The 27,806-nt window shown below is 36.2% G+C and overlaps 1 protein-coding gene across 1 annotated transcript in view; it reads right to left on the bottom strand.

The window, feature by feature from the left end:
* Window positions 1–4,271: 4,271 nt before the first annotated feature.
* The window catches only part of SLC2A13 (solute carrier family 2 member 13), a 286,045-nt gene continuing 262,510 nt past the window's right edge, over window positions 4,272–27,806 (bottom strand). The window contains exons 8-10 of the mRNA XM_016151690.2: window positions 18,608–18,729; window positions 18,341–18,493; window positions 4,272–4,773 (exon numbers count right to left, since the gene is read on the bottom strand). Coding sequence (XP_016007176.1) covers window positions 4,547–4,773; window positions 18,341–18,493; window positions 18,608–18,729 — 502 coding nt within the window. The 3' untranslated portion in view covers window positions 4,272–4,546. The remainder of the gene's footprint in view (window positions 4,774–18,340; window positions 18,494–18,607; window positions 18,730–27,806) is intronic.

Here is a 27,806-nt window from a genome sequence, read left to right as displayed (position 1 = left end):
AAATTAAAATATACATTTTGAAAACATTTTAAAAGCATAAAACTTTTGATTTAATCTAGGTGTACATTAGAACTAATTAGAAATTTGAACATTTATTATAAATAAAAGATACTATAATATATTGAGTGAGATATAGTCCAAAAGCTGCTAGGAACCATATGGACATGTAGAATATATATTTTCTACTTTGGCTAGAGTTAAGTCTCATCTTTTTTTTAACTTTCACATGAGATGACATGATATTTGAGTATTATTAAAATTTGCTAAAATTTTAAATCTTTATAAAATATTTGTTTTTACCTTTAAGTACTTATAATCAGCATTTCTTTTTCTCATTTATATTGCTATGACCAAAACAAACAAACAAACATGAATTTAACTGCCTAAAATAAAAATCTGAATATTATTACTAAATGAAGGTATGCATTTAACATTTTATAGACCAAGTCACTCAAGTTTTATATAACGATTTTATATAAAGATTTATAGGAATTATTATTGTTTTACACTCACAAGCAAATTATGAGAATACAGTTCTTTCATGTACTTCTAAGCATCATTAACACCCTTACGAAAGATCTCTCTGATGACTATCAACACACAAATTTCCTTCTGTAAGAGACAACATACAAGAGAGTTGGTAGCAGTTAGCTGTTTGGCATTTTTAAATGATTGCTATTTCTAGAAAATTGCAGCAATATTGCTCACCCAGAACTGAATATACTGACAGTTGATACGGTGCTACAACCTGAATCACTTCATCAATGAGCTTAACATTACTATACATGAAGCTAAGAAAATTAATGGAAAGCGATAGAAAACAGGACATTAATATTAATCCAGAGAACAATTCTGAGTCTTTTTATAGGCAGCAGTTACACATGAGCTATAAATTTTATCCACAAGTTAACACATTTTGGTATAAAGTACATATTATAAATTATCCGTTCCTGGCCTCGTGGGTCATTTTTTTATTTGTTGTTAGTGAAAAGGTCTGAATTTGGTAATTGACAGCTTGTCACAACAATTGTGTAAATGTCAGTTGTTAGGTGCTCAGTATAATTTGAGATTTTATAAGTAGGAGAATGTTAAATCTGATTATAACAAAATATCTCGTTAATTTTTATTGTTCTTATTAGTGTGCCGATGAAATTAAATCAAAAACAATCCTCCTAAGTTTCCTGACTGTATCACAGTATTTATAAACTATATATTGCCTACATTGTGAGATTTTCTTAGATAACATATGGATAGTATTTCCTAGAATATCCTTTTTCAGGATCTGTAGATTATATATAATGCATTTCATTGTTACTTTCTGATGAAAAAGAAAAAGAGTTGTCAGTTTACATATTTCTTGTTCATTCTTCCTCTGGATAACTGATTTTGAAATTACAATGAACAATTTCTGAATTCTTTGCTTTAATGGATTTCCGATTTTAAAGTGAATAAATTAAAAAATAATATTTAGATTAATATACTAAAATCTGGTTCAGTGGTAAAATAATGGAAAAGCACATAGCATATGATTGGAACAAAATTTCAACCAGAATATTACCTTTTAAATCTAGTTTTAATTTGGATCTTTTACATTTACATTAAAAATCATGTGTTGGGTAATTATTGACTAAGGTGCAACAATCAAAATTATTAAGAATGTTTACGTTGAAGAAAACTATTAGTACCAAATCTTTAAAACTTGTCTGACATCATATTCAGATCTAATGTTCAGATGCAGTGTTGCATTCTCTTAAGTCCAGTGCAGATCTCATCAGCCAACTAGCTAAGCTTCAATAGAGGTTACAGCTTTCTTCACTATATTTTCCTAAAACACAGTATACCTCTATTGATTTACAGCATGTTTAGAATCAAACCTATAATGTCAATTTAAAAATGATGCTTAATGCATTTTAACATGGTAGGTCAAACCATACCATATATATGTATATTTGATGATATTTCAAATGGAATGTTTTCAAGTTCATAGTGGTAGCCAAAGACATTGAGAACTTAAAAGGTGCATAATATAAAATACCTGCAAAATTCAAACATTAAATTTTTAATATACTATAAATGTTCAGCGAATCTAAAAATAATACTCTATCTGTATAAGGTTCCTTTTCAAGTACTTATTTTTTAAAAATTATAAATAATTCTTACACTGTGCCTCTGTTCTGAACTTCAAATATATGCAATATTATCTGTATCACTATAATAAATAACAAATAGTCCTTTAAAGAGGGGGTTGTGGAGAATAGAGGAGTTGAACTGTGGGTAATTTTCCCTGTTATGTGCCTTTATGGATATAAAGTTTAAAACACTCTTTGCTTATGTCAGGGAGAATAGGCCTTGTTCTGCTTTACAAAGTCAAGTTGCTCCTTTAATAAAATTACTGTGCATTCAGCCCAGCTGAGTTAAGGCTATGTATATAATAAAGACAAGGGTTGAGGCAATTATTTGGATAAATCAAATATTTTTAAAGATAGTACTTTATTGGTCTAAATACTTTTTCTCCCCATCATAATCTCATTTTAATACACAACAGCTCATTTTCCACTTTATATGTGTGAAATATTACACAGATAAGAAATGTCTTATGGGATGAGAAATAGCAATAGAAAAATTTTCTCTATGAAATTATGTTTTATGGGACAAATTAATATTAATATCTCCTTAGAAATAATTGCCAAAGCACCTAATTCAAGGAAAAAAACTCTAACTTTTTTTTATTGTATACAATGATCAAAGGCAGAAAATTTTTTAGGCCAGTATGAGAGACTGATGAAACACTTATCCCTGGTGGCTTAGAGAATGAACCTCTTGGCTACATTTTTAGCTTTGACATTAGATAGGAACAAGCTAGACTTAGAGGGGAAAAAATCTCGGAGGCTGGTAGAAACATATAGAATTTAGAGATAGCCACCTTTTCATTTCAAAAGAGTACCTTACTAAATGTTTAGAGCCATGTTAAAATGCATTCAACTTATGCATTTCTAACTGGCCACAGAAGAGTCATTAATATTTTCACTGGAACTAGCAAGCAATTTTGTAAGTAAATTTGTACATACTATATAGTTCTTAATATAAGAGCAAAAATTAAGAGTTCATTGATGAGTAAACATAAAAACCAATGAACACTTCGAAAAGACATTGTAGAAATGTAGTAAGTCAACATTTCTTAAAGACGTGCTATATTAGAATCATTAATTTGTTCCAATAGAAAATCCCAATTTTTAGACAAGAAGGAAAATCCAAGCCAAGCATGAGGTAAAAAAAAAAAAAAAAAAAAAAAAAAAAAAACCACCCATAGACAAATTTGTGTATTTTTGGAGGGTTAGGGTGGAGGAGGGTGAATTATCAAGGAAAATGAGAAGAGGTATGCAAAATAAAAACAAGTTTATGCCCTTATAGTAAAAAAGGACAAGTACAATTAAGTTAAAAAAAATATCAATTCCCATAGGAAGAGTTAATAAAAAGTTAAAATAAATTAAAAATAAGTCCCACTATTTAACAAATATTACTAATAGGATTATTTGTCAGTGATTTTCTTCTTCATTTCAGAAGTTATTTGAATAGAAGAAGGGGAAAATAGTCTGGTAGCAGCTATTTATATAACACAAATGAAGGCACGAATAGTAGGACTCCAGAGTTGATGAGCGAAGGCATGGTGAATATCATCAGGTGATTTGAGTAAGAACAAAGACTGACCCTGAAATGCAGTTGAAGATCTAGTACTATTTGACTAACTTAATTAGAGATCCATAAAAATCTTTTCTTTCTGACTTTCTAGCAATAAAATATACTTATCAAAACTTGCTAGCTTATCTGTGTAAATGTACACTTATCACTGATCCAAAAAAATACGTATGAAAATATACCTTAAAAGACCTGCTTTTCATAATGTTCAAAAGATCCTGTTCAGTCAGTATCTGAAGAGCTCGCAAGATCTGAATTGGAGAGAGAAACCAAAATGTGGAATCCAAAGGAGATAAGGACAGCTGTGCCCTTGTAGGAGGCACTTTTGAATTTGTTGGTGAAAGCTTAATGGAATTTACTTTCTAATAGCTGATCACAGATAAGATACTTCTCCTTAGAAAAATTTAGTGCAAATAGGCCATGTTTTGACAGAAAACACCTTTGGAATATTTTCCAGAATCTTGCATTATAAGTATATCATACATATATGATTCAGCTAGATTAGCACTGACTCAGTTGCCACTAATAATTACATATGGTTTTCAGAAAAAAAGGATAGCACTGAAGTCACTGGATACAATATTCATTTTAGATTATTTCAGGAAGGAATTACACACATTTGTTCAATAATTATTTAAAATCTCTGTAAATATTTTTGTACATTTTTGCTTATACAAAACAAAAAGTCATCTTGGTTGTATCTTCCTCCTAATCAAATATTCTAGAATATGAAGCTATTCAAAACTAGACTGTGGAAAGAACGAGATTAGAAGCAGGGCAGTGAGGTCACCAATTGCTGCTCTTGCCCCACAAGTTTGTTTAAATAACCAGATATATCAGCAGTTGAAAATTATTCCACATCAGAAGCATCGTTGTCAGAAAGATGATAGTTACTTCCCTTCACCCGTATATATTCAATATATCTCCCTTCATCAGAATCTGAAGCCCCACATGTACATAGCCTGTTGTCAAAGAGTGATTCAATTTCTTCTAATTTTTTCCCTTTGGTCTCAGGAAGGCAGCCATAGACGAAAAGGAGTCCCACAGCAGCAAATCCAGCATAGAGGAAGAAAGCTCCTGCAATGGAAAATAATATATAGTAAGTCCTCACCATGTCATCAATAGGTTATTAGAACTGTGACAAAACGACCTACAGTTGACCCTTGAACAATGCGGAGGTTAGGGCTCTGACTGCCTGTGCAGTTGAAAATCCACATACAATTTTGATCCTCCCAAAATTATTAATGGCCTAGTATTGATGGAAAGCTTTACTGTTTATACATATACATTTGATTAACATATATTTTGTATGCTATATGTATTATATACTGTAGTATTACAATAAGCTAGAGAAAAAAACAAAGAAATTTTTAAGAGAAAATACAGTATTGTACATATTTATTGAAAAAAATCCACGTATAAATAGAAGTACACAGTCCAAATTGCGTTCAAGGGTTAACTGTATAATGAAACCAATTTTACCATAGGCTAACTGATATAAATAAGAGTGAAGTTGCCATGGCATTTCATCAATATTATAATAAAGCAGTGTTGAATGAAACTATATTATTTGAGGACCTGCTATATATGTATACACATATACATATATGTATAGGTCAGGTTGGAAAGAATACTTGATTTTGACTATTCTTTCTGGTCAGTCATGCATAACTATGGTCTGAAATGGAAACAAAAATTACTGCCAGTCTGATTTACTCTGATTGTTCTAACCCTGTGAATATATATCTTTCTAAATGCAGATCATATAATGCCAAACTCAGGAATGACAGATCAGGCTCATATATAACTTCTGCTTTTAAGTCTTTCCTCATTTCCCTGGCTAGAAATAATTGTTATTTCCTGTGTGCTTTCAGAGCACTTTGTTGAGACCCTCTATAATAATAACCAATAAGTATTCTAATTATGTGTGTATGTATTTGTCTTTCTTGTCTGCTAGACCAGTGGTACTTTGAGGGAGATACTTTTTTCTCATTTATCTTGTATTTCCCCAACCACATAAAATGATGACATTGTTAATTCCATGACTCTTTGGAGCACATGGCAATTCTGTCCTTCTAGTCTCTCATGCTCAAAGTCTGGGAGATGGCTGCTTCTTTTCTCTTACACTCCTATCCAATATCCAAGCTGGTGGAAAATTCTGTTCAATCTACTTTCAAACATAATCCAAAGATGACACTTCTTATCATTCCACTGATAATCTCTGGTTTAAGAGCCATCCTGCCTCTTCTGCACTATTGCAAGAGTCTCCTAACTAGTCTCCTTTTTTCCTTCTCTTAGACCCCTGCAGTTAGTCCATTTTGTGGGTCCATAGTACTTATCACCATCTGACATATTTTGAAGCTTATCTTTTTTTTTTTTTAATTTTTGTTTCTGGTGTAATTGAAACTTTTAAAAATATTTTACTTGCAGCTGACATATAATACTATATACAAATATATAATATACAATAATAAAAAACAATTATATTGGTTTTAGGTGTGCAATGCAGTGATTAGACATTATATAACTTACAAAGTGATCACCCTGATAAGTCTAGTGGCATCTGATACCATACAGTTATTACAGTGTTATTGACTATATTCCCTTTGCTGTACTTTACATCACCACGACTGTTTTTATTTTTCAATTACCGTTGATAGTATTTTATGTTAGTTTCAGGTATACAGCATGATGGTTAGAAATTTATATAATTTACAAAGTGATCTCTTTGATAAAATGGTATCCACCTGGCATAATACATAGTTATTACAGTATTCCCTATGCTGCACTTTACATCTCTGTGACTATAACTGGAAATTTTTACTTCTTGATATCTTTCATCTTGTTCACCCATCCTTGCAAACCCCTTTCCATCTGGCAACTATCAATTTGTTCTTTGTATCTGTTTGTTTTGTTCGTCTTTTAGATTGCACATATAAGTGTGTTTGTCTTTCTCTGACTATCCAAGTTATCACAAGTGGTAAGATTACATTCTTATTCACAGCCAGGTAATATACATATATTGTATATATGTATCACATCTTCTTTATCCATTCATTTGTCAATGTACATTTAGGTTGTTTCTATATCTTGACTGTTGTAAATAATGCTGCAGTGAACATAGGGATGCATATTATCTTTTGGAATGAAGTGTTTTGGATTTCTTTAAATAGAAGTGGAATTGTTGGGTCATATAGTAGTTCTATTTTTAATTTTATGTGGAACTTCTATACTATTTTCCACAGTAGCTGTACCAATTTACGTTCCCATCAACAGTGCATAGATTTCCCATTTTTTTTTGTTTGTGGATTGATGACAGCCATTCTGACGGGCGTCAGTTGATATTTCTTTGTGGTTTTTATTTGCATTTTCCTGATAAATAATGATGTTGAACATCTTCTCATGTCTATTGGCCATCTGTATATCCTCTTTGGAGAAATGTCTGTTTAGGTCCTATGGCCATTTTTTAACGGGATCGTTTGTTTTTATTTTTGGTGTTAAAGTGTATGAATTCCTTACATATTTTGGATGTTAATGCCTATGGGATGTATCTTCTCCCGTTTGGTGGGTTGTATTTTTGTTTTGTCTATGGTTTCCTTTGTTGTGCCAGAACTGTTTCAGTGTTGTCCCATTTATTTCTTTTCTTTCCCTTGCCTGAGGAAACATATCCAAGTAAATATTACTAAGAGCGATTGATATCAGAGAGTTTACTGCCAATGTTTTCTTCCAGTTTTATGGTTTTGGGTCTTACATTTAAGACTTTAATCCATTTTTAGTTTATTCTTGTATATATAGTGTAAGAAAGTGATCCAATCTCTTTGTTTTTGCATCTATTTATTGAAGAGACTGTCTTTATCCCACTGCATATTTTTGCTTCTTTTGTCATAGATTAATTGACTATGAAGGTATGGATTTATTTTTGGGTTATCTGTTATGTTCCATGGATCTATGTGTTTATTTTTATGCCATCCAGTACCATGCTGTTTTGATTACTACAGTCTTGTAGTATAGTTTAATATCAGGAAGCATGATCCCTCCAACTTCTCAAGATTGCACTGGCTAGTTCTCTGTGGTTATATATATATTTTAGGATTTGTTTTAGTTCTGTGAAAACTGCCATTGTATTTTGATACAGATTTAATTAAGTCTGTATATTGCTTTGCGTAGTATGGACATTTTATTAATGTTTAACTCTTCCTATCCATGAGCATGTATAGCCTTCCATTTATTTGTATCTTCGATTCTTCACTGTCTTATATTTTTCTGAGTACAGGTTAAATTTATTTGTGTGGGACCCTCTTCCCTTCCTGGATTTGTATATCTGTTTCCTTCCCCAGGTTAGAGAAATTTTCAGTCACTATTTCTTCAAATAAGTTTTTAATCCTTTGCTCTGTTTCCCTTCTGGCACTCTCTGATGCAAATGTGGGTACACTTGATGTTCTTCCAGAGGTCCCTTAAACTAACCTCATTTTTAAAATTTTTGCTGTACTGACGGATTGTTTTCTGCTGCCTTGTCTTCCAGATCTCTGATTTGATCCTCAGCTTCATCTAATGTGATGTGGATTACCTCTGAGGTATCTTTATTTCAATTACTGTACACTTCTTTTCTGATTGGTTCTTATGTTTACTATCTTTTGAAGTTCTGAGTTCACCTATTCTTCCCCAGTGTTTATTGGGCATCCCCATAACCAGTCTTTTTAATTCTGGTAGATTGCTATCTCCATTTCATTTAGTTCTTTTTTCTGGAGTTTTGTTCTATTCTTTCATTTGGGTCATGTTTTTTCCCCCTCCTCATTTTGGTCACTGTTCGTTTGTTTATGTATTAGCTAGATCTGCTACATTTCCCAGTCTTGGCCGTATGTAGTGGGTGTCCTGTGAGACCCAGTGGTGCAGTCTCCCTGGTAACCAGAGCTGGGACATCCAGGGGTGTCCCCTCCTGCTGTAGTAAGCCTTGACTGCTGTTGGCATGTCAGTGGGTAGGAGAGACTCTCAGGCTGACTCTCTGGCCATGACTATAACAGATGAACTGTTGTGCAGGTTGTGACCCCACAAAGCAGAAGTTGTTTTTTGCGGGGCTCTGATTCTAGCTGAGTTTGCTCCTGAGGTGTGTCATTTGTGAAGCTGGTTGGGTGGTGCTCTGAAGCTACCCACCAGGTGTTACTGCTCCTGGATCCTCTTGGGAGGAGCTCAGCTCTCTGGAACAGTCTGTTGCACTTGAGTGATTTGGTCTATATAACGTTAAATACCTATTTCATATGGTAGTAATATTCAGATTTTTATTTTAGGCAGTTAAAATCATGTGTTTGATTTTGTCCCTAGCAATATAAATGAGAGGAAAAAAATGCAACTTACTAGTACTTAAAGGTAAAATCCATTATTTTATAAAGTTTTAAAATCATAGCAAACTTTAATAATATTCAAGTATCATTCCAACTCATTTGAAGATTAAAAGAAGATGAGACTTAACTCTAGCCAAAGTAGAAAATTGTATTCTACATGTCCAAATGGTTCCCAGCAGTTTTTGGATTGTATTTGATTGTGCCTGTCTTAGGCCACTTGGTAGGAGTTACAAAGTGATTTGCCATTGGTTGTTGCTTGTGCTGAGCTTGAAGGAATTTGGGAGAGGCTATGTTGAACATTGAGGCTGGCAGCCACTAGTTCTAGGTTTGGAGCACTTTGATGCGCACACCACAATGTGAGCTGAAGCCAGATGGTACTTGTAATGGACTTTTGGCTTCTTAGTTGAAGCTATGTTTCAAGCTAAGACTGGCCACCACTACAGCAAGCTTGGGGTCACCTATCAGAGTTACAGTGCAAGCTGAGACTGGTTTCCACTCCTGCTGAGCTTGAGACCATTTAGCAAGAGGTACGGGGCACACTGAGGCTGCTGCTACTTGCTTTGGGTTCGTGGATCTTTAAGACATTTTAGGAAAGTGTGCAGCATGAGCTGAGGCAGGCCCCTTTTGTGAAAATCTATAGAAAAGGTGCAAGCATTGGGTGGTGTCTTGGAATCACTAGGGTGGGGAGGAAAGTGTTAGCCAGGTTAATGGAGAGCTCAGATTTGGAGATCACATGTACCTATCGGCTGAGTGAGTAGAGGGAGGGCACAGCCAAGGAACAGTGTCACGTTTCTCTGGAGAGAGCTGTCATGACCCCTGCCCTAAAACTAGTAAATTTAATTCCACACTCTGTGTCCCTGGAACTTTTGAGCTGTGTTTGCCCTGAGTAAGTCTTTGTACAGGCCTCTAAAGAGGAATGCCTACAGCAGCTTTTTGTCTCAGACGCAACCCCACTGGTTATCACAGCCAGATGTTATGGCAGCTCCTCCTCTTCATACTGGAGCGTCGGGCTGGGGAGCCAGAGGGTGTCCTCTGCAGCTGAGGTATTCCTCCTGATTCTGAATTACCACACAGTGGGTGTGGGACCTGCCGATTTCACTTTTCTACCTCTCCTATTAGTCATTGCGTGGCTTTTCTTTATATTCTTAGTTATAGGACTTTAGGTGGTTCTCCATGATGGTTTTTCTGTAATTCAGTTTTGATGTGGCCATAGAAGAATGTGAGTACCATGTTTACATACTCTGTCATCTTGACCAGAAATCCAATATAAAGCTTATTTTATTTCCCTCTACTAGAATGTAAATTCTTTGATGTTAGAGAATTTTGTTTTATGGTAAGACTATGCATGTCAGTGCAGGAAAACCACAAAGACAAAAATACTCCCTGGTTGTGTTTTCTAAGTGTCAATACAGCGAACCTAGATGGATGAGATATGAGTTATGTAACTTGCTTATTCTGTACATAGTTATGAGATTGCCTTTACTTTATAATCTAATTCCCAATTTAAAACTAAGAACCTCTGCTTTCATTTTTGATGGTGAACAACTATAATGGGGTCCTTGACCCATTTTTGGGGGAAGGAAGATGACAGTGACAAACTAATGGGATAAATGGCTGGAGAAACGATTTTAGATTGAGAGTTGGAAGTTTTGGGTTCAAGTCTTGCTATGTGACTTCTGGATAATCATTTAAGTAAAATGGTTTCTCAGCTCCAATATAGGTTTATGATTTAGGTTTATAATTCTATAAGTTTTACAGCCCAAATCAGGAAGAAATTTGGGGAGATGATTATGAGATGCTTGAGAGGGTGACCTGATCTCTGATGCAGTAGCAAATGGTTTCTTCAAGGGTAGAGTCTATATGTCTTTGGGTTCCTTAGAATACAGTGCCTAACACATTAGAGGGTCTATAGAATGAATGGTGTCTTGTTTAGTAATAGAATACATCAGTGGCAGATCTGAAATAAAGGGCTATACTAGATAACCTAAAGGCATATTTGAAAGTCAGACTTTAAGCTGAATAGCACAGCAGTTAAAGCAATGAATAATATTTCTCAGTTTTATTGAATTATTATAGAATGGAAAAGACATTAAAGACATGCCTATATGTAATCATTTCAGGAATATATGACACATTTCTCGGGAAGGTTCAAGGAAGACTACAGAGAAGAAATGCTGCTGGATTGGCCACCCAAAAGAATCTGCTCTGCGGATTAAGGTGATGTGAGATCATAGAAGGAAAACAGATAAATTATTTAAAAGAAAAAATCTAAAAGGGCTGTGACTAAGTTAGAGTCAGTTATCAGATGCCCTATTACTCTTAAGGAGCTGGACTTATATAAGTCAAATTCTCTTTGTTTAATAAAAATTACATCTACGTTTACAAATATAGGGCTCCTTTTTTTAAGTTTTAGTTTGGTTCACATTAAATACTATAAGGTTATATATTTTTATGTCTGATACTTGGTAAATAACTAGAAAATAATACTAGGTCATCTGGAACGCATGAGTGAGTATTAGTGAGTGAAAGGCACCATGGCCCTGTAGAGAGCGTGGGTCTGAAGGTCACAAAGCAACCCAGGCTAAATTTGTGGGCAGTTTCTTAAATTCTCTTGACCTTAGTTTCCTAATCTGTCTAATAGGAAAAATAATTCCTGCCTTGACAAACTGCACAGAACGGAAGTAATGAGGCAGGTCCAAGATGGCAGCATAGGTAGGCTCTGAGCTCAACTGCTCACAAGAATACACTGAATGTATATCTATAATTAGATAAGCCCATTAAACAGCTACTGTACAGGAAAGAGGAGCTGCACAGAGAAGGTTGGAGAACTCCAAGAGCTCTCCTGGAGCTAAGGGAACAACCCAGACAGGAGGAACTGGTGAGGAGTATCTATTTCCCTGAATATAGTGGGTAGGAGCTCCATCTAAGTTGTCTGGCTGACCTTGCCAGGTGCTTTAGCGCATTTCCAGCCACCTCTCCTAGAAGACCCAGCAGAAACAGGAGGATGCCAGAGGGTGTATACAAGGGGCCCTTCCATCCCCAGATCAGTCCAATAGAGTGCTGGTTTGCACACCCACTGGGCTGCATGCAAGCAGGATTCCCCTGCCTGGAGAGAGTATGAAGCTAGCAAAACATCGTGGTACTGGTACCTGCCTGCAGGGCCACCTTGTCCAGAGAAAGTGTGGTGCTGCTGCTGTGTACACAAGTGGGACTCCCCCTCCTGGAGAGAGTGTGGAGATAGAGTAGCATCCGGGCCACTCTGCCTGCAGACAACTGAAGCAACAGGGCACACAGGAAGGGCTGCCTAGGTAGAGTGAGGGGTGTGGCTGTGTGTACAAGGAACTGTACTGCTTGGAGAGGAAGCAGAACTAGTAAAGTACAGCTGTGCATGCAGGCCTGTCCCAGACAGAGAAGGGCCGGAGCAGGTGAGACACAAACATCTAAAGCAGTCTTGCTCTAGCCCTCCCTCTGATCAAGGACACTTAAAGCAAGAGGATACTGAGCAGCCTTGTCTACATCAAGTGAACCCACTCCTTGAAGCCAGTACGTATACACCTGCCTCAACTATAGTCAACCTGCTAAAACTATTCAACAGTCTACTCAGACATCTTTCAAGACTGAGAGAGAACTGTTCTATCCAACTGCTAGAAACAAATAGGGAGACAAAAGAATGCCCCAAATGAAGAAACAAGAAAAAAATCCAGAGACAAACCCTAATGAAATGGAGATAATTTGCCTGATAAAAAATTCAAAGAAATAGTCATAAAAATGCTCAACAGATTTGAGAATATAATAGCTGAAATGAAGAATACATTGGAAGGAACTGACTACAGAATAGATTAGCAACCTGGAAGAAAGAATAGTGGAATTCACCCCATCATAACAGCTAAATGAAATAAAAAAATCTTAAAAATTATAGTATAAGGCATCTCTGGGATAACATCAAGTGCCCTAAGATTAACATTATAGTAATTCAGAAGGAGAAGCACAAAGGGGCAGAGTGCATATTTGAAGAAATTATCTCTGAAAATCTTCCAGATCTAGGAAGCACAGATAATTCCAAACAAGACGACCCCTAAGAGACCTGCACAAAAACATACTGTAATTAAAATGGCAAAAGTTAAGGTTAAAGAGACAATCTTAAAGGTATCAAGAAGTATAAAACAATTCACATATGAGGGAACTGCATTAGGTTATCAGCTGATTTCTTAGAAGCAACTTTATAGGCCAGAAGGGAGTGGTAGGAGAGATTTAACTCATTTCCCATTTTCCCCGAGAATACTTGCTACCAGCAGTGCTTTGTGGTTGCAGTATTTACCCTGAGAGATAACTCACAAATTATAGTCCTAACCTTAACCCCCAAAGTTTGCCACAAAATATCTCGCTTTTATTATTATTATTTTGGCATCATTCTAGTATATCAATAGTCTTTGGAAACAAATGACATTCTATTTATAGTATTCTGTTTTTAGTACTGGTATTTCCATTTACAAAATGTAGTAATTCTTGATTGCTCAAAGCGTTGGATCCTAGAAAATGTAGCATTATTCCTGCATCGTTATCCAACAGTTATTGGCTGAAGATTCATTTGATGAATCCAATTTATGTATACATTTCTGTTACATTAGGATTAGAGACAAGTTGTTTAGAAATAACTCCAAGGACAGTTTTTGTATTTATTTTCACATTGAAAGCCAGTCAGATTTGCTTCAGCATCAAAGAGTGTGTTTATGTAAAATTAACCCTGGCAGCAAGCTGCACTTTTTCTTTTCTAAACAGAAAATGGATTAAAGGAATCTGCAACCTAGAATACTTCGTCCAGCAAGGTTATCATTTAGCATTGGCTAGGTAGAGTCCCAGACAAGCAAAAACTAAAGGAGTTCACAACCACTAAACTGGCCTTATGAGAAATGTTAAAGGCCATAACTAGGAATAATATTGGGGGGGGGGATCTCACTTTTAAAGGCAAATACACAATAATTACAGTGAATCGTTCACTTAAAAAGCTAATATGAAAGTTAAAAAGCAATAGTAGCAAAACTAACTTGAAGAAATAATCAGGGTATACACAAAACAGATATAAAACAGGACGTTAAAAACAAAGAAGGGGAGAGTAAATATACTTTGATTAAACATTTTTTTGTGTGTGGAGTGTTGAATTTTTTATATCCATAAATATTCTTGAGCTCGGTTCTGACATGCACTTACATTACTTGGAGATAGTTTTATCCTTTCAGGAAAATTTCCCATATTTACTAGGCAGGACCTGAGCAGCACTGAGTTAGGGCTAATTTCCCCCTATTACCGAGGCATGATCTTTCTGAGTAATCTATCAAATGGTTTTTAGCTGACTGGATGAGAATGTGCGAGTCAGCTTAAAATAGACTTATAGATGGATAAATATGAACCTCATGGTAACCACAAACCAAAACATAAAAAAAAAAAATACACAAAAAAATGAGAAAGAAATCCAGTCAAAACTCTAAAACCACCAACAAATCAAAGATCGAGAAGGAACAGCAAAGAGCAAAAACAGTGAACATGGCAATAAGCACATACCTATCAGTTAGCTCTAAACATCAATGGACTAAATTGCTCTGATCAAGACAGGGTGGCAGAATGGATTTAAAAAAAAAAAAAAATGTGACCCATCTATATGCTGCTTACAAGAGACTTTAGATTTAAAGACATGGGATGAAAAACATGCAGATAGAAAACTGGGGTAGCAATATGTATATCAGACAAAATAGACTTCAAAACAAAGACTGTAGAGAGAGACAAGGATATTACATAATCCAAGAAGAGAATATAACAGTTATAAATGTGTACCCAACAAAGGAGCACCTATGTATATAAAGCAAATATTAATGGACATTAAGACAGAAATTAACAGTAATAGTATAATGGTTGGAGACTTTAATACTCAGCACAATATATCATCCAGACAGAAAATTAATAAGGAAATAATGGCCTTAAATGCAACATTAGACTAGTTTGACTTGATAGACATTTATAGAGCATTTCATCCAAGAACTACAGGTCACACGTTTTCCTCAAGTGTATAAGGAACGTTTTACAAGACAGACTTCATGTCAGGCCACAAAACAATCCTCAAGAAAATCGAAATTATATCAAGCATATTTTCCAACCATAGTGGCACAAAACTAGAAATCAATTATAAGAAGAAAACTGGAAAATATGTGGAGAATAAAAAAAATGCATCTAAACGATCAGTGGATCCAAGAGGAAATCAAAAGCTATCTTGACAAAATAAAAACAATTTATGGGATGCAGCAAAAGCAGTTAAAGGTTAAATTAATAGCTATAAAGATCTACCTCAAGAACCAGGAAAAAATTCCAAGTTAAACAATCTAGATTTACAGCTAAACTATAAAAAGAGGAACAAACAAAACCTGAAGTAGAAGTAAACAATAAAGATCTGAACTGAAATAAAATAGGAAAACAATAGAAATGATTAATGAAACTAAGAGCTGGTTCCTTGAAAGGATAAATAAAATTGATAAGCCTCTAACAAAACTCATCAAGCAGAACAGAACAAGATTAGTATACTAATAAATTAGGAATGTTTTCATCAAAAGGGTGATACTGACAAGCTAGCTCTGGGAAGATGTGGAAATTTTGAGGAAAAAAAAGGAGATGATAAAAATTGTGGAGTTAAGAACAAATGGAATGTTCAATGGGAGGTACAAAGGATGATAATAAAAGAATATACAAGTATATGTGATAAAATATTTTAGACTAAACCAGGCTGCTAAACTCTAAAATCTATAACAAAGCAGACAGTTTGGCTTTATAAAATGAAATATTGAGGAAACATTCATCTTTCACAATTTAGGAAGAATGCCATGATTAGAAACAACTAATCCAAACTGTTGGTATGAACACCTAGTGTTAAAAACAATTAGATGGATTAGGAAGATTCTTAAAGGCCCAGATAGCTTCTTGCTTGTGACCCAGATTCCCAAAGTCAAATAATATCAAGGAAGTTCTATTAAAACACAGGATTCTTTAATAAAATCTGAGGAATCTAAACAGGCAAATACTAAAACCACCTACGTGGTCTTCACTGGTGAGACCTGTGGTTAAGCAGCAGGGTGTAGGAAAGCTGGAGAGGCTGTGATCTGCTCCATGCAATGGGCAAGTCAATTATGTAACTTATTCCCTCTTGGAACGCAAATGAAAAAAAATGTCTGTACCAAGTCTACAGATATTCATAGCTTTAGTTTAAATGACTAAATATGGAGCCCTATATTAAATTTTGGATTAAAGCAAATATTTAATTGAATTATACAAAATGAGGATTCAAAGACTGTGTTAGATTGAATTTCAGTTCCTCAACACAGGAACTTTGATATAATGCTCTCCAAGGGACCTATTTAGTCACATATGCTAATACATAAAAAATATAGTATACATTTTAATAATTTTTAGTAATAAACATTACTGAATGGGGTCCAAAGCAGACCTATCTTAAGCAGTATAGTTTAGGAAAGAATCAAAATTGAGGTTTTATGAAGCAAGGAGGAAATAGATATGGATATTTCCAGAGAAATATATCATTTTTGTATATATTCATTAAATCAGGACTATAAACACATCTTACATAAATCAGTAACATGTAGATCAAAATGTAGATCAAAGATGGAAAAAACTAACCTAAACTGAAATGTTGTTCCACTACTAGCCAGCAGTAGACCTCACAGACTAGTGCATTGACCTGATCGAGACTTGCTTTAAAGCAAAGCAAATCTTCTCCTAACCGGATATTTTTGAAAGAAGCCTGGCTATGCTCTCTTTAAAATTTACATCTGTTGCCTCATATTTTCTGGAAGCATAAATTCAAGAAAGAAGAAGAGCTTTGCTGTCAAAATTCTTACCATGTAGACTTTTATTATTTGGTCTATGACTTTCTATAAAAAATGCTTTCTCAGGATGTTACTCTATACTTAGGTCTTCAAATATTTAAGCGTTCTTAGGAATCAGCAAATATGGGTAAATATTTATTGTGCTCATATTTATGGTATCAGGAAGATAAGTTTTACTTAGGAAAAAAATTTTAATTGCCAAATGGGATAAAGCTAAATATATATCCAGTTTAAAGTGCCAGTGCATTTACTTTCCAAGAAAATATTTCTAAATGTTCTTAATGGTGATTGGGTGGGAGAAGAGTTTTATAAAGATAATAAAAGTAAATACCAATTCAGCATGTTTGGAAGAGAGAAGGAATCAATTTGTTTCCTTATATTAATCATTCATCTACAAAATCGTCTGTATATTTATTCATTTGACAGACATTTTTGAATGTTTATCAACTGAAATAGGATGCTTTGGAAGGCACTGTGAAGAAGGCCTAGTCTTGGTTTGAGCCAAAGGGATTTATAGTCCAGCAGAGAGGGGTGGAAGTGGGAGAGGGGGCTGACAAATAAAACTGCTCTCGCAAAAAGAAATTATAAATGGCCAGAGCATGGGATGAAGTGAGGTGAGTGATGGGGGAGGGGATCAGAGAATAGTCTAAGCAGTAGATAGTCCATATAAACTACAAAGGTGTATGAGGAAATTAGAATGAAAACCTCATATTTCATCATTTAGAATCCAATCACAACTCAAAACGAAATCCTCATTCTAAAAAGACAAACTCTACATTTCAGTAAAAATGGTCTTGGAGTTGCTTCCCAGCTTTTTCCTAACTCAGCCACTTCTCAATATTGTTTTCTTTGAGGTATGGTTCCCACGCATTTTTCACTACTGTCATGTTTACAGTTCTGGCAGTGGTAAGTGCTGGCCTCAGCAGACACTGAAGTGTATATGCCTTGGCTTGAACAGCATAGATGAAACTGTGCAAGGTATAACTCACAGCATGACATTTGGGGGACCCACCCCACTTTCAGTCCTACTCTGATTCCTCTTTTGGGTATGACTCCATCTCTGTCATGGGACATGTTCAAGCATTAGCCTTAGACTTCCTGCCTACGACTTTCTACCATTCTGTTACGTTTCTTCATTAAGTTAAAAGCCATGCTGTGAAGATTTCCAACTGGGGAGATGTTTGGGTTGGGAGGGTGGGTGGGTGATAGCACTGAGGGACATAAAATAATGCTGCTTAGGAAGGAGAATTCCTCTTACCTTTTCCCAGCTGCATCTCCAAGGACTTGGGACAAGGAAGCCACACAGAGAAATAAAACAGCAAAAATACAACATTCTAGCCTTTCTATCATTAATGATAGCATATCTCAAAACAGAGTAGGAAAAATAAAAATATAGTTGGAAAAAAAATATTCTCTTACCGTAGTATGTAAGATACTCTGCTGTGTGTAAAAATGTCAATGAAACCAGAACATTGAAAATCCAGTTTATTCCAGATGAACATGCATTTCCTGTACTTCTTGCCCAAAGGGGATATATTTCAGAATTCACAGTCCAAGGCATTGGTCCCATTCCTGAGAAATACAAATTAAAAATTTTGACAAAGCAGTATGTAAGGAACTTTAAAAAGAACAGCTTGTCTCCTCTAAAAAGAGACAACATAACAATAACAACAAAGCCTTGTTTACCAGGTGCGAAGAAAACAAGATATAAAATAAGGCCCAGAAGTGCAGTCCAGGAGTATGGTGTAGGGCAGAAATTGTAAGCCCAAAATACTTCTTCTGTTTTAAATTTGGTTTCATTTTCACACCTGAAAAATAATGCAATATAAACTTAGTGTTTTAGGATATAGTTGCAGAAATTCAATGTAATCATTTAGGATATATTTGGAAATTTCTTAACATCACTAAAAGGGTTCGAAAATGTTTTTCTTGAAAAAAATTAAGATTTTAATATACAGTATTAGATAAAACTCATATAGAACTTTTAAGAGCTGAATATAATTTATGAGCAACACAAAAATACATTGTGTGTACAATTCAATTGCAAAAATAAAATCTGATTAAAAAATGGACAGAGGATCTGAACAGGCATTTTTCAAAAGACATACATATGGCCAAAAGGTACATGAAAGGTGATCAAAATCACTAATCATTAGAGAAATGCAAATGAAAACCATTTTAAAACTAATCTGCCTGAACCCTGCCCCCCCCCCTCCCCGCCCAACACCCCCATGGACATTGGAATGTGTACAGGGCTTCCAGTTAATCACAAACTACCTTAATCCTTCCTCCATTGTTTGGCCCTTCCTCTGGGGCAAGACACGCTCAATGTTTAACTTGTGCTGGCCCCAGAGACCCTGGTATCTGGTCTCTTCATTCCCCTCCCTCACTCCTGTGTTCCTTTTGGAATACGTAGGTCCATTTCTTAGAGGGATATAAAACAAATGGTTTGGGCAGTGGGGAGGTGAATGGCGTGGGGATCCATTTTGTCTTGCTGCCACCTAAGACTGTTTCCAAGAGTAAATTCCCTATTAAAACTCTAAACTGACAAGCTGGAATTGTATTTTTTTTTTTTCTTTTTTTGTCCACTAGGCTCCTTTGGCTTTAGGGGGCCTGTTTTGCATACAGGGCCTTTTCATGAACCAATAAGAAAGAAAAAGTGTTGGTGAGGACGTGGTGAAAAGGGAGCCCCAGTGAACTGTTGATGGGAATGTAAATTGGTTCAGCCACTATGGAAAACAGAATTACCATATGATCCAGCAATTCTACTGCCGGTTATTTATCTAAAGAAAACACTAACTCAAAAAGATATCTGCACCCCCATGTTCACTGCAGCACTATTAAAAATAGCCAAGATATGGAAGCAACCTAAGTGTCTATTAATGGATGAAGAAAATGTGACTCACTCTCTCTTGCACACACACACGAATATCAACCAGCAATAAAAAGGAAATCTTGTCATTTATGACAACGTGGATGGATCTTGAGGGCATTATGCTAAGTGGAATAAGTCCACAGAAAAAGACAAATACCATTATAATCTTAATGATATGTGCAATTGCGAAACAACCAACAAGAAAAACTGAGCTCATAGATAACAGAGAATGGATTGGTAGTTGCCAAGAATGATAGGTGGGTAAATGGGTCAAAAAGTACAAATTTCCATTTATAAAAGATATGTCATGGAGATGTACAACATGGGGACTACTGTTAACAAATACCATACTGCATCTTTGAAAGTTGCTAATAAGCAAATAGATTGTAAAAGTTCTCATCACAAGGGAAAAAAAAATGTAAGTATGGTGACGGATATTAATGGCTTAATATGGTGATCATTTTGCAATATACAGATACCAAATCCTATTGTATACCTGAAACTAATGTTATATGTAAATTATACTCAATAAAAAAAAAAAAAGTACATTGTCTCTCATACCCATTTCTTTTAAGTCAGACATGATTTCCAGTTAGTCCTTGAAAGCTACAGTAACGCTTTGAGACTGAGAGTCTTTGTGTTATGGTAGACTTTAGATTTTGTAGTCAGGGCAAGATTCAAGTTCCAGAACCAGATTTTTTTTTTTTTTTTAACTTGTAAAATGGGGATAATGCCTTACAGATAATTTTAAGAATTGGAAGGGTCACCTATAAAGGGTGCTAGGATAGATGAGGGGAGGGAGCAATTCTTCTGATTCCAACTGGCCCTTTGCCTTCCTGCTATGCATCCTTGTTTGCTTCTCTGTCAGTTACTGCCTGCTGACTTTGGCCCATAGTTCCACGGTGAAGCAGTTTCCTATGGTCTTAGATTGATTCTTAAGTTTAACTTCAACTCTTGACCTTAATTGAACTCTGAATTGCACCTGAAGACCCAATTGGACTCAAAAACCATTTTATCCCCTATTGTCATTTTTAGACTATTGTTCTGCCTCCGCCAACCTCTATATTGGAATCTTGACATCCAAACCCTATCCTCGTTACTGTACAACCTCCTTCATAACACCTCACTTGTCCTGGGAAGATTTGGGTGCCTGGTCAGTCATCTTTTCCACCCCCTCTCATTCATTTAACATCTGGCTCATCTAATACTTTGGCTTCATAGTTCCTTATTTAACCTCTGAAATGGCAGAGAGGGCACGTGATATAATTTGCTTGATCTGGAACTATTTTACTTAAAGGTTTTAAATTTAGAGTATTCCTTTTCTGATTGCAAGCACTTTATTTCTTCAGTTCTGATAACTTGCTCCATATCCAAATCACAATCTTTAGATTCTGACTCAGTGTTCATTCATGTCATCGCTCAGCTTAGACCATGCCAATATTGTCTTTTCTGGCCTCTAGAATCCCACTTCCTTTCCTCCGTGCTTGTCTGCCATTCTTGCCACTTCAGTTCCCAACCCTGTGCAGCACCAGCAACTTCCTTCAATAACCACTTTTCAGAAGTTGGGCAAAATTATGAAACCATGCTGCTGGGTTCTATTAAATGTTCATGCTCTTCTCACTTGGGTCCCTGGTTATGCTTATTTTTTTTTTATTTTTAATTTTTAATTAAGTTTATTGGGGTGATATTGGTTAATACAATTATATAAGTTTCGGGTGTACTTTATCATTTGACATCTGTATATTCTATTGTGTGTTCACTACCCAAAGTCCAGTTTCCTTCAGCTACCATATATTTAGTCCCCTTTACCCACTTCACTCTCCCCCTAAACCCTATATTTGACCTCTTTTACTCTGTCTACCTTCCCCCTCCTCCACCACCCCACTAGTAATAACTAGTCTGTAGTCCTCTAGTTGCTTTTTTATTTTTATCCCTTATTGTCTTCTCTACTGAATATTCTATTACTTCAGAGTAGGCATTCAATAAACTTTGGTCAACTATTGCCTCAATTAATCAGTTATTATCCTCTAGTCCTGAAATCTTTGCCTCTGCTTTTTAGGTATTAAGAACTTGCCTCCACCTTTAAGAAAATAGAGAACTTTCCATTTGAATGCCCTAATTTTTTTTTTTTACCGAACCTCTACCTTTCTGTATGTTCTTTCAGGTTCTCCTCCTACCTTCAATGGTAACGTGTCTCTTGTCCTTTCTAAGTACTGCCCTTCCTATTAGTGGTCCTTCATCTTGGTCTCCTTTTGTCTCCTCTGGGGTCATATGCCAACAGTAGTCTATTTTCTTTTTGCCATCTTTAGTTTCTTCCCACTTGAGCCTTCCTTTCTCATTACAACACACACACAATGGCTCCTGTTCAAATAGTCAACACTCATATTACTATTACTAGCTCATCCAAAATCACAGACAAGTTTGCACTAGTGAACTCTACATTCTTACTACCCACCCTTTACTTCATAGCCCAGCTCCCCCTGGCCCCACCACCACCCAGACGCCAGCTGACTTTAACTCAGGCTGTTTTCCTATATCTGCTCATCCAAAAGTCATTGATGACCTACAAATTCTGAGTTATTCTGTGGTGGATGAAATTACTAACAACCTTTCCTTCTCTTTCCCCTTTGCTTTTATATCTATGTCTCAATCTTATCTCTGACATATATGTCTTCATTGCTTTTTAAAAAAACCTCTTCCTCCCCTCAACCTGTAAATATAGATGTTCTCTAAGGTTCTGTTTTGGGGGCTTATACCTTCTCTCTAAATCATCTCATGCCATTTTGGGGCTTTTTAATCTCCACATGGATGCTCCCTGATAGGTTATTCTAACCTTGAACTTTTTCCCAGGCTCCATTATGGAATTTAGGTATCTGCTGAACAACCATATCTAGATATCCTACTATGGCGTCAGACATATCAGAGCTACAATGGAATCCACTGTCTTCTCCAGTAGACAGAGTATGGGTGTTCTAGATTCAAATTATGACTCTGTCATTTATTGGCCATGGTCATTCATTCAAAACTTCATGCATCAGACAGAAAAATAGTTATAAAAAATAACTACTCTTTGCACTTGTGGTAACTAGAGTTAGTGGGAATAAGTGCGGTCCTGTTTGCTGATCTATAAAATAGGGGAAAGGACTGCGAACATTAAATGTGATCATGCATGCTGAGTGCTTTGTACACTGCTTGGAATGTAGTGTATGCACAGTATCACTTTAATAATGCCACTAGGACATTTCTGTTTTAGTTAACACCATCATTTCCTGAGTTGAAATGGATTAAAATCTCGGAGTTATTTCTAATCTTTTCTTGTCCATTTGTCTTTAAATACTCTACTTTTGAGTCTAAGTAAAGAAGAGTGGCTAAGACTGTGAGCTCTGGGACTGACATCTTATATTTGAAACTAGGTTGGGACACCCAGATTTGAAGCTAGGTTGTATGTGATCTAGGCACTTAACTCTTCAAAGCCTGTGTCTTCATCTGTGAAATAAGGATTTTCCCTGCACCTACTTCAGAGAGAGATTTTGAGGCTTACATGAGATAATGTATGCAAAGAACTTCAGATAGTATGGGCAAGAAATCATATCCTAGACCTAATTTCTTGAGCCTTATTCTTCCTATTTGCATTATTAGCCTGATTCAAACTCTTGAGTGTTTATGTCATCAGTTACATCTCTCTCTGTGATCCGTGTTTCCCTATGGTCATGGTCTTGTGCAGTCCTCTCCCCTGAGTGTGGGAGAGACCTGTAACTTGCTTCTAACCAACAGAATGTGGCAAAAATGATAGGACATGTATGATTAAGAGTGTTAAGATTACTGTGCTATTTATATGCAGTCTCTCATTTCCTTACTGGCTTTGAAAAAGCAAGCTGCCAGGTTGTGGGGTCCCAGTGTTGGGATGCTTGTGGAGGGAACTGAGAGAAGTCTTTAGGACCTGAGGCTAGCTTTTGATGGAAAGACAGCAAGAACTGAAGTCTTTGGTACAAAAGTTACTGAATTTTGCCAGCAGAATCTGATCCTTCCCTATATGAGCCGCAAGTGAAATCACAGCCCCTGTCAATACTTTGATTGTAGCCTTATGAGACTCTAAGCTGAGGACTTAGTTAAGCTATGCCTGGTCTCCTGACCCACGGAAATTATGATATAATAATGTGTGGTAATACTGTTATGCTGCAATAAAAAACATAGTCTCCTAGCATTCCTTCTGTAAAGTACTACCTCACCAAGTTGAGCTCTCTAGAGCACTGATTGCTCTTGCCACCTAGGTGCTCAAAAACCTTCATCCCCCTTATCCCAACTTCCTATGATATGGGGCCTGCAAAATTTGGCTGCAGCTTACCTTATCCTATATTCCGGTCCAGATCCTTTTCTTCAACTAAACTGGACTACTTATTTTCTGAAACTATTTTCCAGACCCAGCATCTTCTACTCATGCCGTTTCCTCCAACTCTCACTCCTGATCTCTACCCTCAAAATCTACCTCAGCCCTCAAGGCTCGTACTGATGCCACCCATTCACCTGTCTGAAATATTCTCTCCCTCCTCCCGATGTCTTTTCATTTTCCTCATATCATTATCATATAGTGCTCTGTATTATCCTATCTGAATATACTCTCTACTGGGCTAAGGGTTAAGGGTACAGGGTCTAGAGACAGGCTACATGGTTTTATATCTTGGTTTGGCCACCTACCAGCTGTGAACTTTACTTCTTTGTACTTTGGTTTTCTAATCTGTAAAATAAGTCCTTAATATACTTGTTACAAAGATGAAATACAGTGATAATTGCTTGGCACAAAGACAGCAATTTATGTGCCAAAAGAATAATTGTTTTGTATCCACTCTTTTAAAAATCTCAACCTCTAGTCCATAATAGTACTCTCTATAGAAATAAATGGTCATTGAAAGATTGAAGCCTTTTTACTTGTATTTAACTGAGTAGAAACAGCATCCGAAATCCCATGATCAATAATCCTCTACTTTCATTTCCCAATAGTCTTTTGAGTTATGAAGATCTTAAAATGAGAAAATAATGACGAAGGTGGTGGGGGAGGGAGAGAGAACAGTGACGAAGAGGAAAGAGAGGAAGGGGGGAAGGGAGAGGGGAAGCAGGGGGAGGAAAGCAAGAGAGACAGGCAAGCTCCTGGGAAGGGAATGCGTGCACATCATTCACATTCCCTGAAAAAGTCTATTTACTATTTTTATTCATTATTACCAAAGTTTCCTGCATGATCTCTGGCTGGAACAATGGAAAGTGGCATATTTTCAGGTAGAGTCTATGCTTGCTCTGATGCAGCTTTTCACCATCTGGCCACATATGAACATTTTTATGCATAAAAGGCCTAGTAACTTCTCATCTTCGTGCTGATTTTAAAAGCACTGCAGGGACTGGTTTGAGAGAGTTAACACATTTAGCAGTACGTAGACATCTAATGACTAAGACTGTGACATCACACCTGACCTTCAAGATATGAACGCCAGAAATCCCAGCTAAAAAATGAAAATGTATATTCCAAATGTTATTGCAAAACACCTCATGTTTTCCTGGCTTAGTGACTACTGGTGGAAGAACATAATGCTCTGGAAAAAGAACAAAAATACTTTGACATCAGTGTGTGGGTTGGGATTAGAAAAAGTCATGCTCTCTGATGGGGCACCTTCTCACTACTTCCTGGAGCAAAAACAGAAAATGACTACAACAGTGGGAGCTGTTCAGAGGGTGCTGCGGTGCACCAAGCTGCAGAACTGTACACAAGCAGGTGAGGGATGTCTCATTTTGCCAGAGGGAGAGAAGTAATCTTTACCGGCACAATGACGACCCAACACCTGATACTGCAGATCAAATAAAGGATCAGTTCCATGTTCCGGCCATGGAACCCACAGTGCTTCCTTTAATAACTCACCTAGAAATTAACAGCTCTATTGGGAAGTGGAACAGTTCTCCCTTACCGACACAACACCCGCCCCAACACCAGTTTATATGTAGAGGTACTTATGCCTATTTTTTGTGTGTGTGTGTTACCTCTTCATCAGATGTCTAAAGAGTCTTAAACTAAAGAAGTAACCAAAAGAACTAAGTGGTGTAACTGCTCTCGACAGTGAACCATTAGTAATTTATTCCTTATTTCCTGCACAGCACACGCAGGAAGTGGAACCTTACTCTATTGAACCTTTTATGATGAACTTACTTAACTGCTTCATGTTTATATGGGGATGGGAGAAGTTACAATCCATATTTTTTAACATGAAACTTCAAATTTTATCTAATTCTAATCATTGAGAAACCTACAGAACTTTGTCTCCTTTCCAGAAGAGTCTACAAAAGAGCTAGCATTTTGGAGAAGGGAAGGGAAGAATTACTACTGCTTGTGCGACACATCTACCATTCCGTTGGGTTCACTGCACATAGTGTACTTGCCAATTCACTACTGAGAAGTGCTAGTGATGCACAATTTCATCTCCAGTTTCTGATGCAGACCTTTGAACAAGATCATTAAGGTGTCACCTCAAAACGAAATGGATACTCCTAAGGCGTTGACTCTAATAGTTGTTTATCCACAGATCCACAGAAATTTATGATCTGATTACACATGGTCTGAGGGTGGTGGAGAAGAGGTACCTAGAAAAAGACATAGTATCTCCCCAGGAAAGGAAACCTTGATTCTTCTCTGAGAAGACATAAACAATGCCAATCAATTAGAGGACTAGGATGATGGAAATTTACAAGCAGTCCAAGCCCTGAGGTATTTCAACTTTTAGTCATCCCATCAAAGCAACGAGAAAAAGTTACTGTTATAAACATCATCTCCAGTTTCTGATGCGGAAACTCAGTAGTACTCAGACACATTAATTTCTGTTCACTGGCATAATTCGTTCACTGGCATAATTCATATATAATAATGTAACACGAAAAAAACTTTCGCCAAAGGTGGTGACATAGCATTTAAACTCGAACATATCTGTAGTTAAATTTTTAGAAAAGTATAGCTCCCTAGCTTGCAGTGTGCGGACCATGTTGCAGATCTTGGCTTTGGGTGTTTTTCTATCATCTGGACATTTTCTCCTGCTTTTAGGTCTTACACTTTTCTTGCAGAGGCCTATCACATAAAGGCAAGTTGGAAAAAAAAAAAAAACATGGATTTTCTGGTAAGAAGAAAACCTTGAGAATTATTGAGATAATGAAATCATAGACATGCGTAAATTAAAAAAAAAACATCAGAAGTTTGTAGCTAAAAGCCATTTTAAAAAGTGAGTTAGTATAGTTTTATTTATATATCAGTCACTGTCTGCTGTATCTAAACTATTTACCAGTATGATGGCTAGCTTCAAACAGAAGAATATGAAAGTAAGGTAAATACAGTTTACAATGGTACCAAAGTTATTTCTTTGGAACAGGTTATGATTGGCCCTCATGTGACTGCTGGGACAAGGATCTCATGATAGTGAGTTATATCATCCTCTCAAGTTCCAATTCAGAGATCTGAGGTTTTTCCACACTTAAGGGTTTGCTCTCCTTTTTTGACTCCCCTGCATTATTTGGAACCTTACTCTAGTGAGGATACAGTACCTGTCTGCCCTCTTCCTTCCCTGGGCTTCATAGGCCAGTACTTAGCACAACATTTTACATATAGTCAACCTCAATAAATATTTGTTAAATAAAACAGTAAAAATACTTTTAACATTTCCCATTAAGATGACCTTTGGACATCTGACACCAATTTCCTCACTACGTTGTAAGCATTAGAGAAGATGTATTTGTCAAAAATTTTTTAAATTTTAAGAAATTTATTTCTACTTAATTAAAAAAGTTATTGCCTGTGGCAGTATGGGAAAGACATGCTTCCTTGCCATTAGCATTGCACGATCCATCTGTATCATCCCCAGCTTTAAGAATCTCAAGGCACACCAGTATTCTGATTTGATTTTCTTTCTATCATAAATGTGCTCACTTGCACAGTATCCCTCCTCGCGCACTTTTATTTGCAGGTGCATGGGAATGAAGGTAGCT

This window comes from Rousettus aegyptiacus, unplaced genomic scaffold (genome assembly GCF_014176215.1).
Source record: "Rousettus aegyptiacus isolate mRouAeg1 unplaced genomic scaffold, mRouAeg1.p scaffold_m13_p_2, whole genome shotgun sequence".
In the NCBI taxonomy this organism is placed as follows: domain Eukaryota; kingdom Metazoa; phylum Chordata; class Mammalia; order Chiroptera; family Pteropodidae; genus Rousettus; species Rousettus aegyptiacus.
Note: the sequence above shows the minus strand (reverse complement) of the source record. Positions and strands in the feature narration are given on the sequence as shown.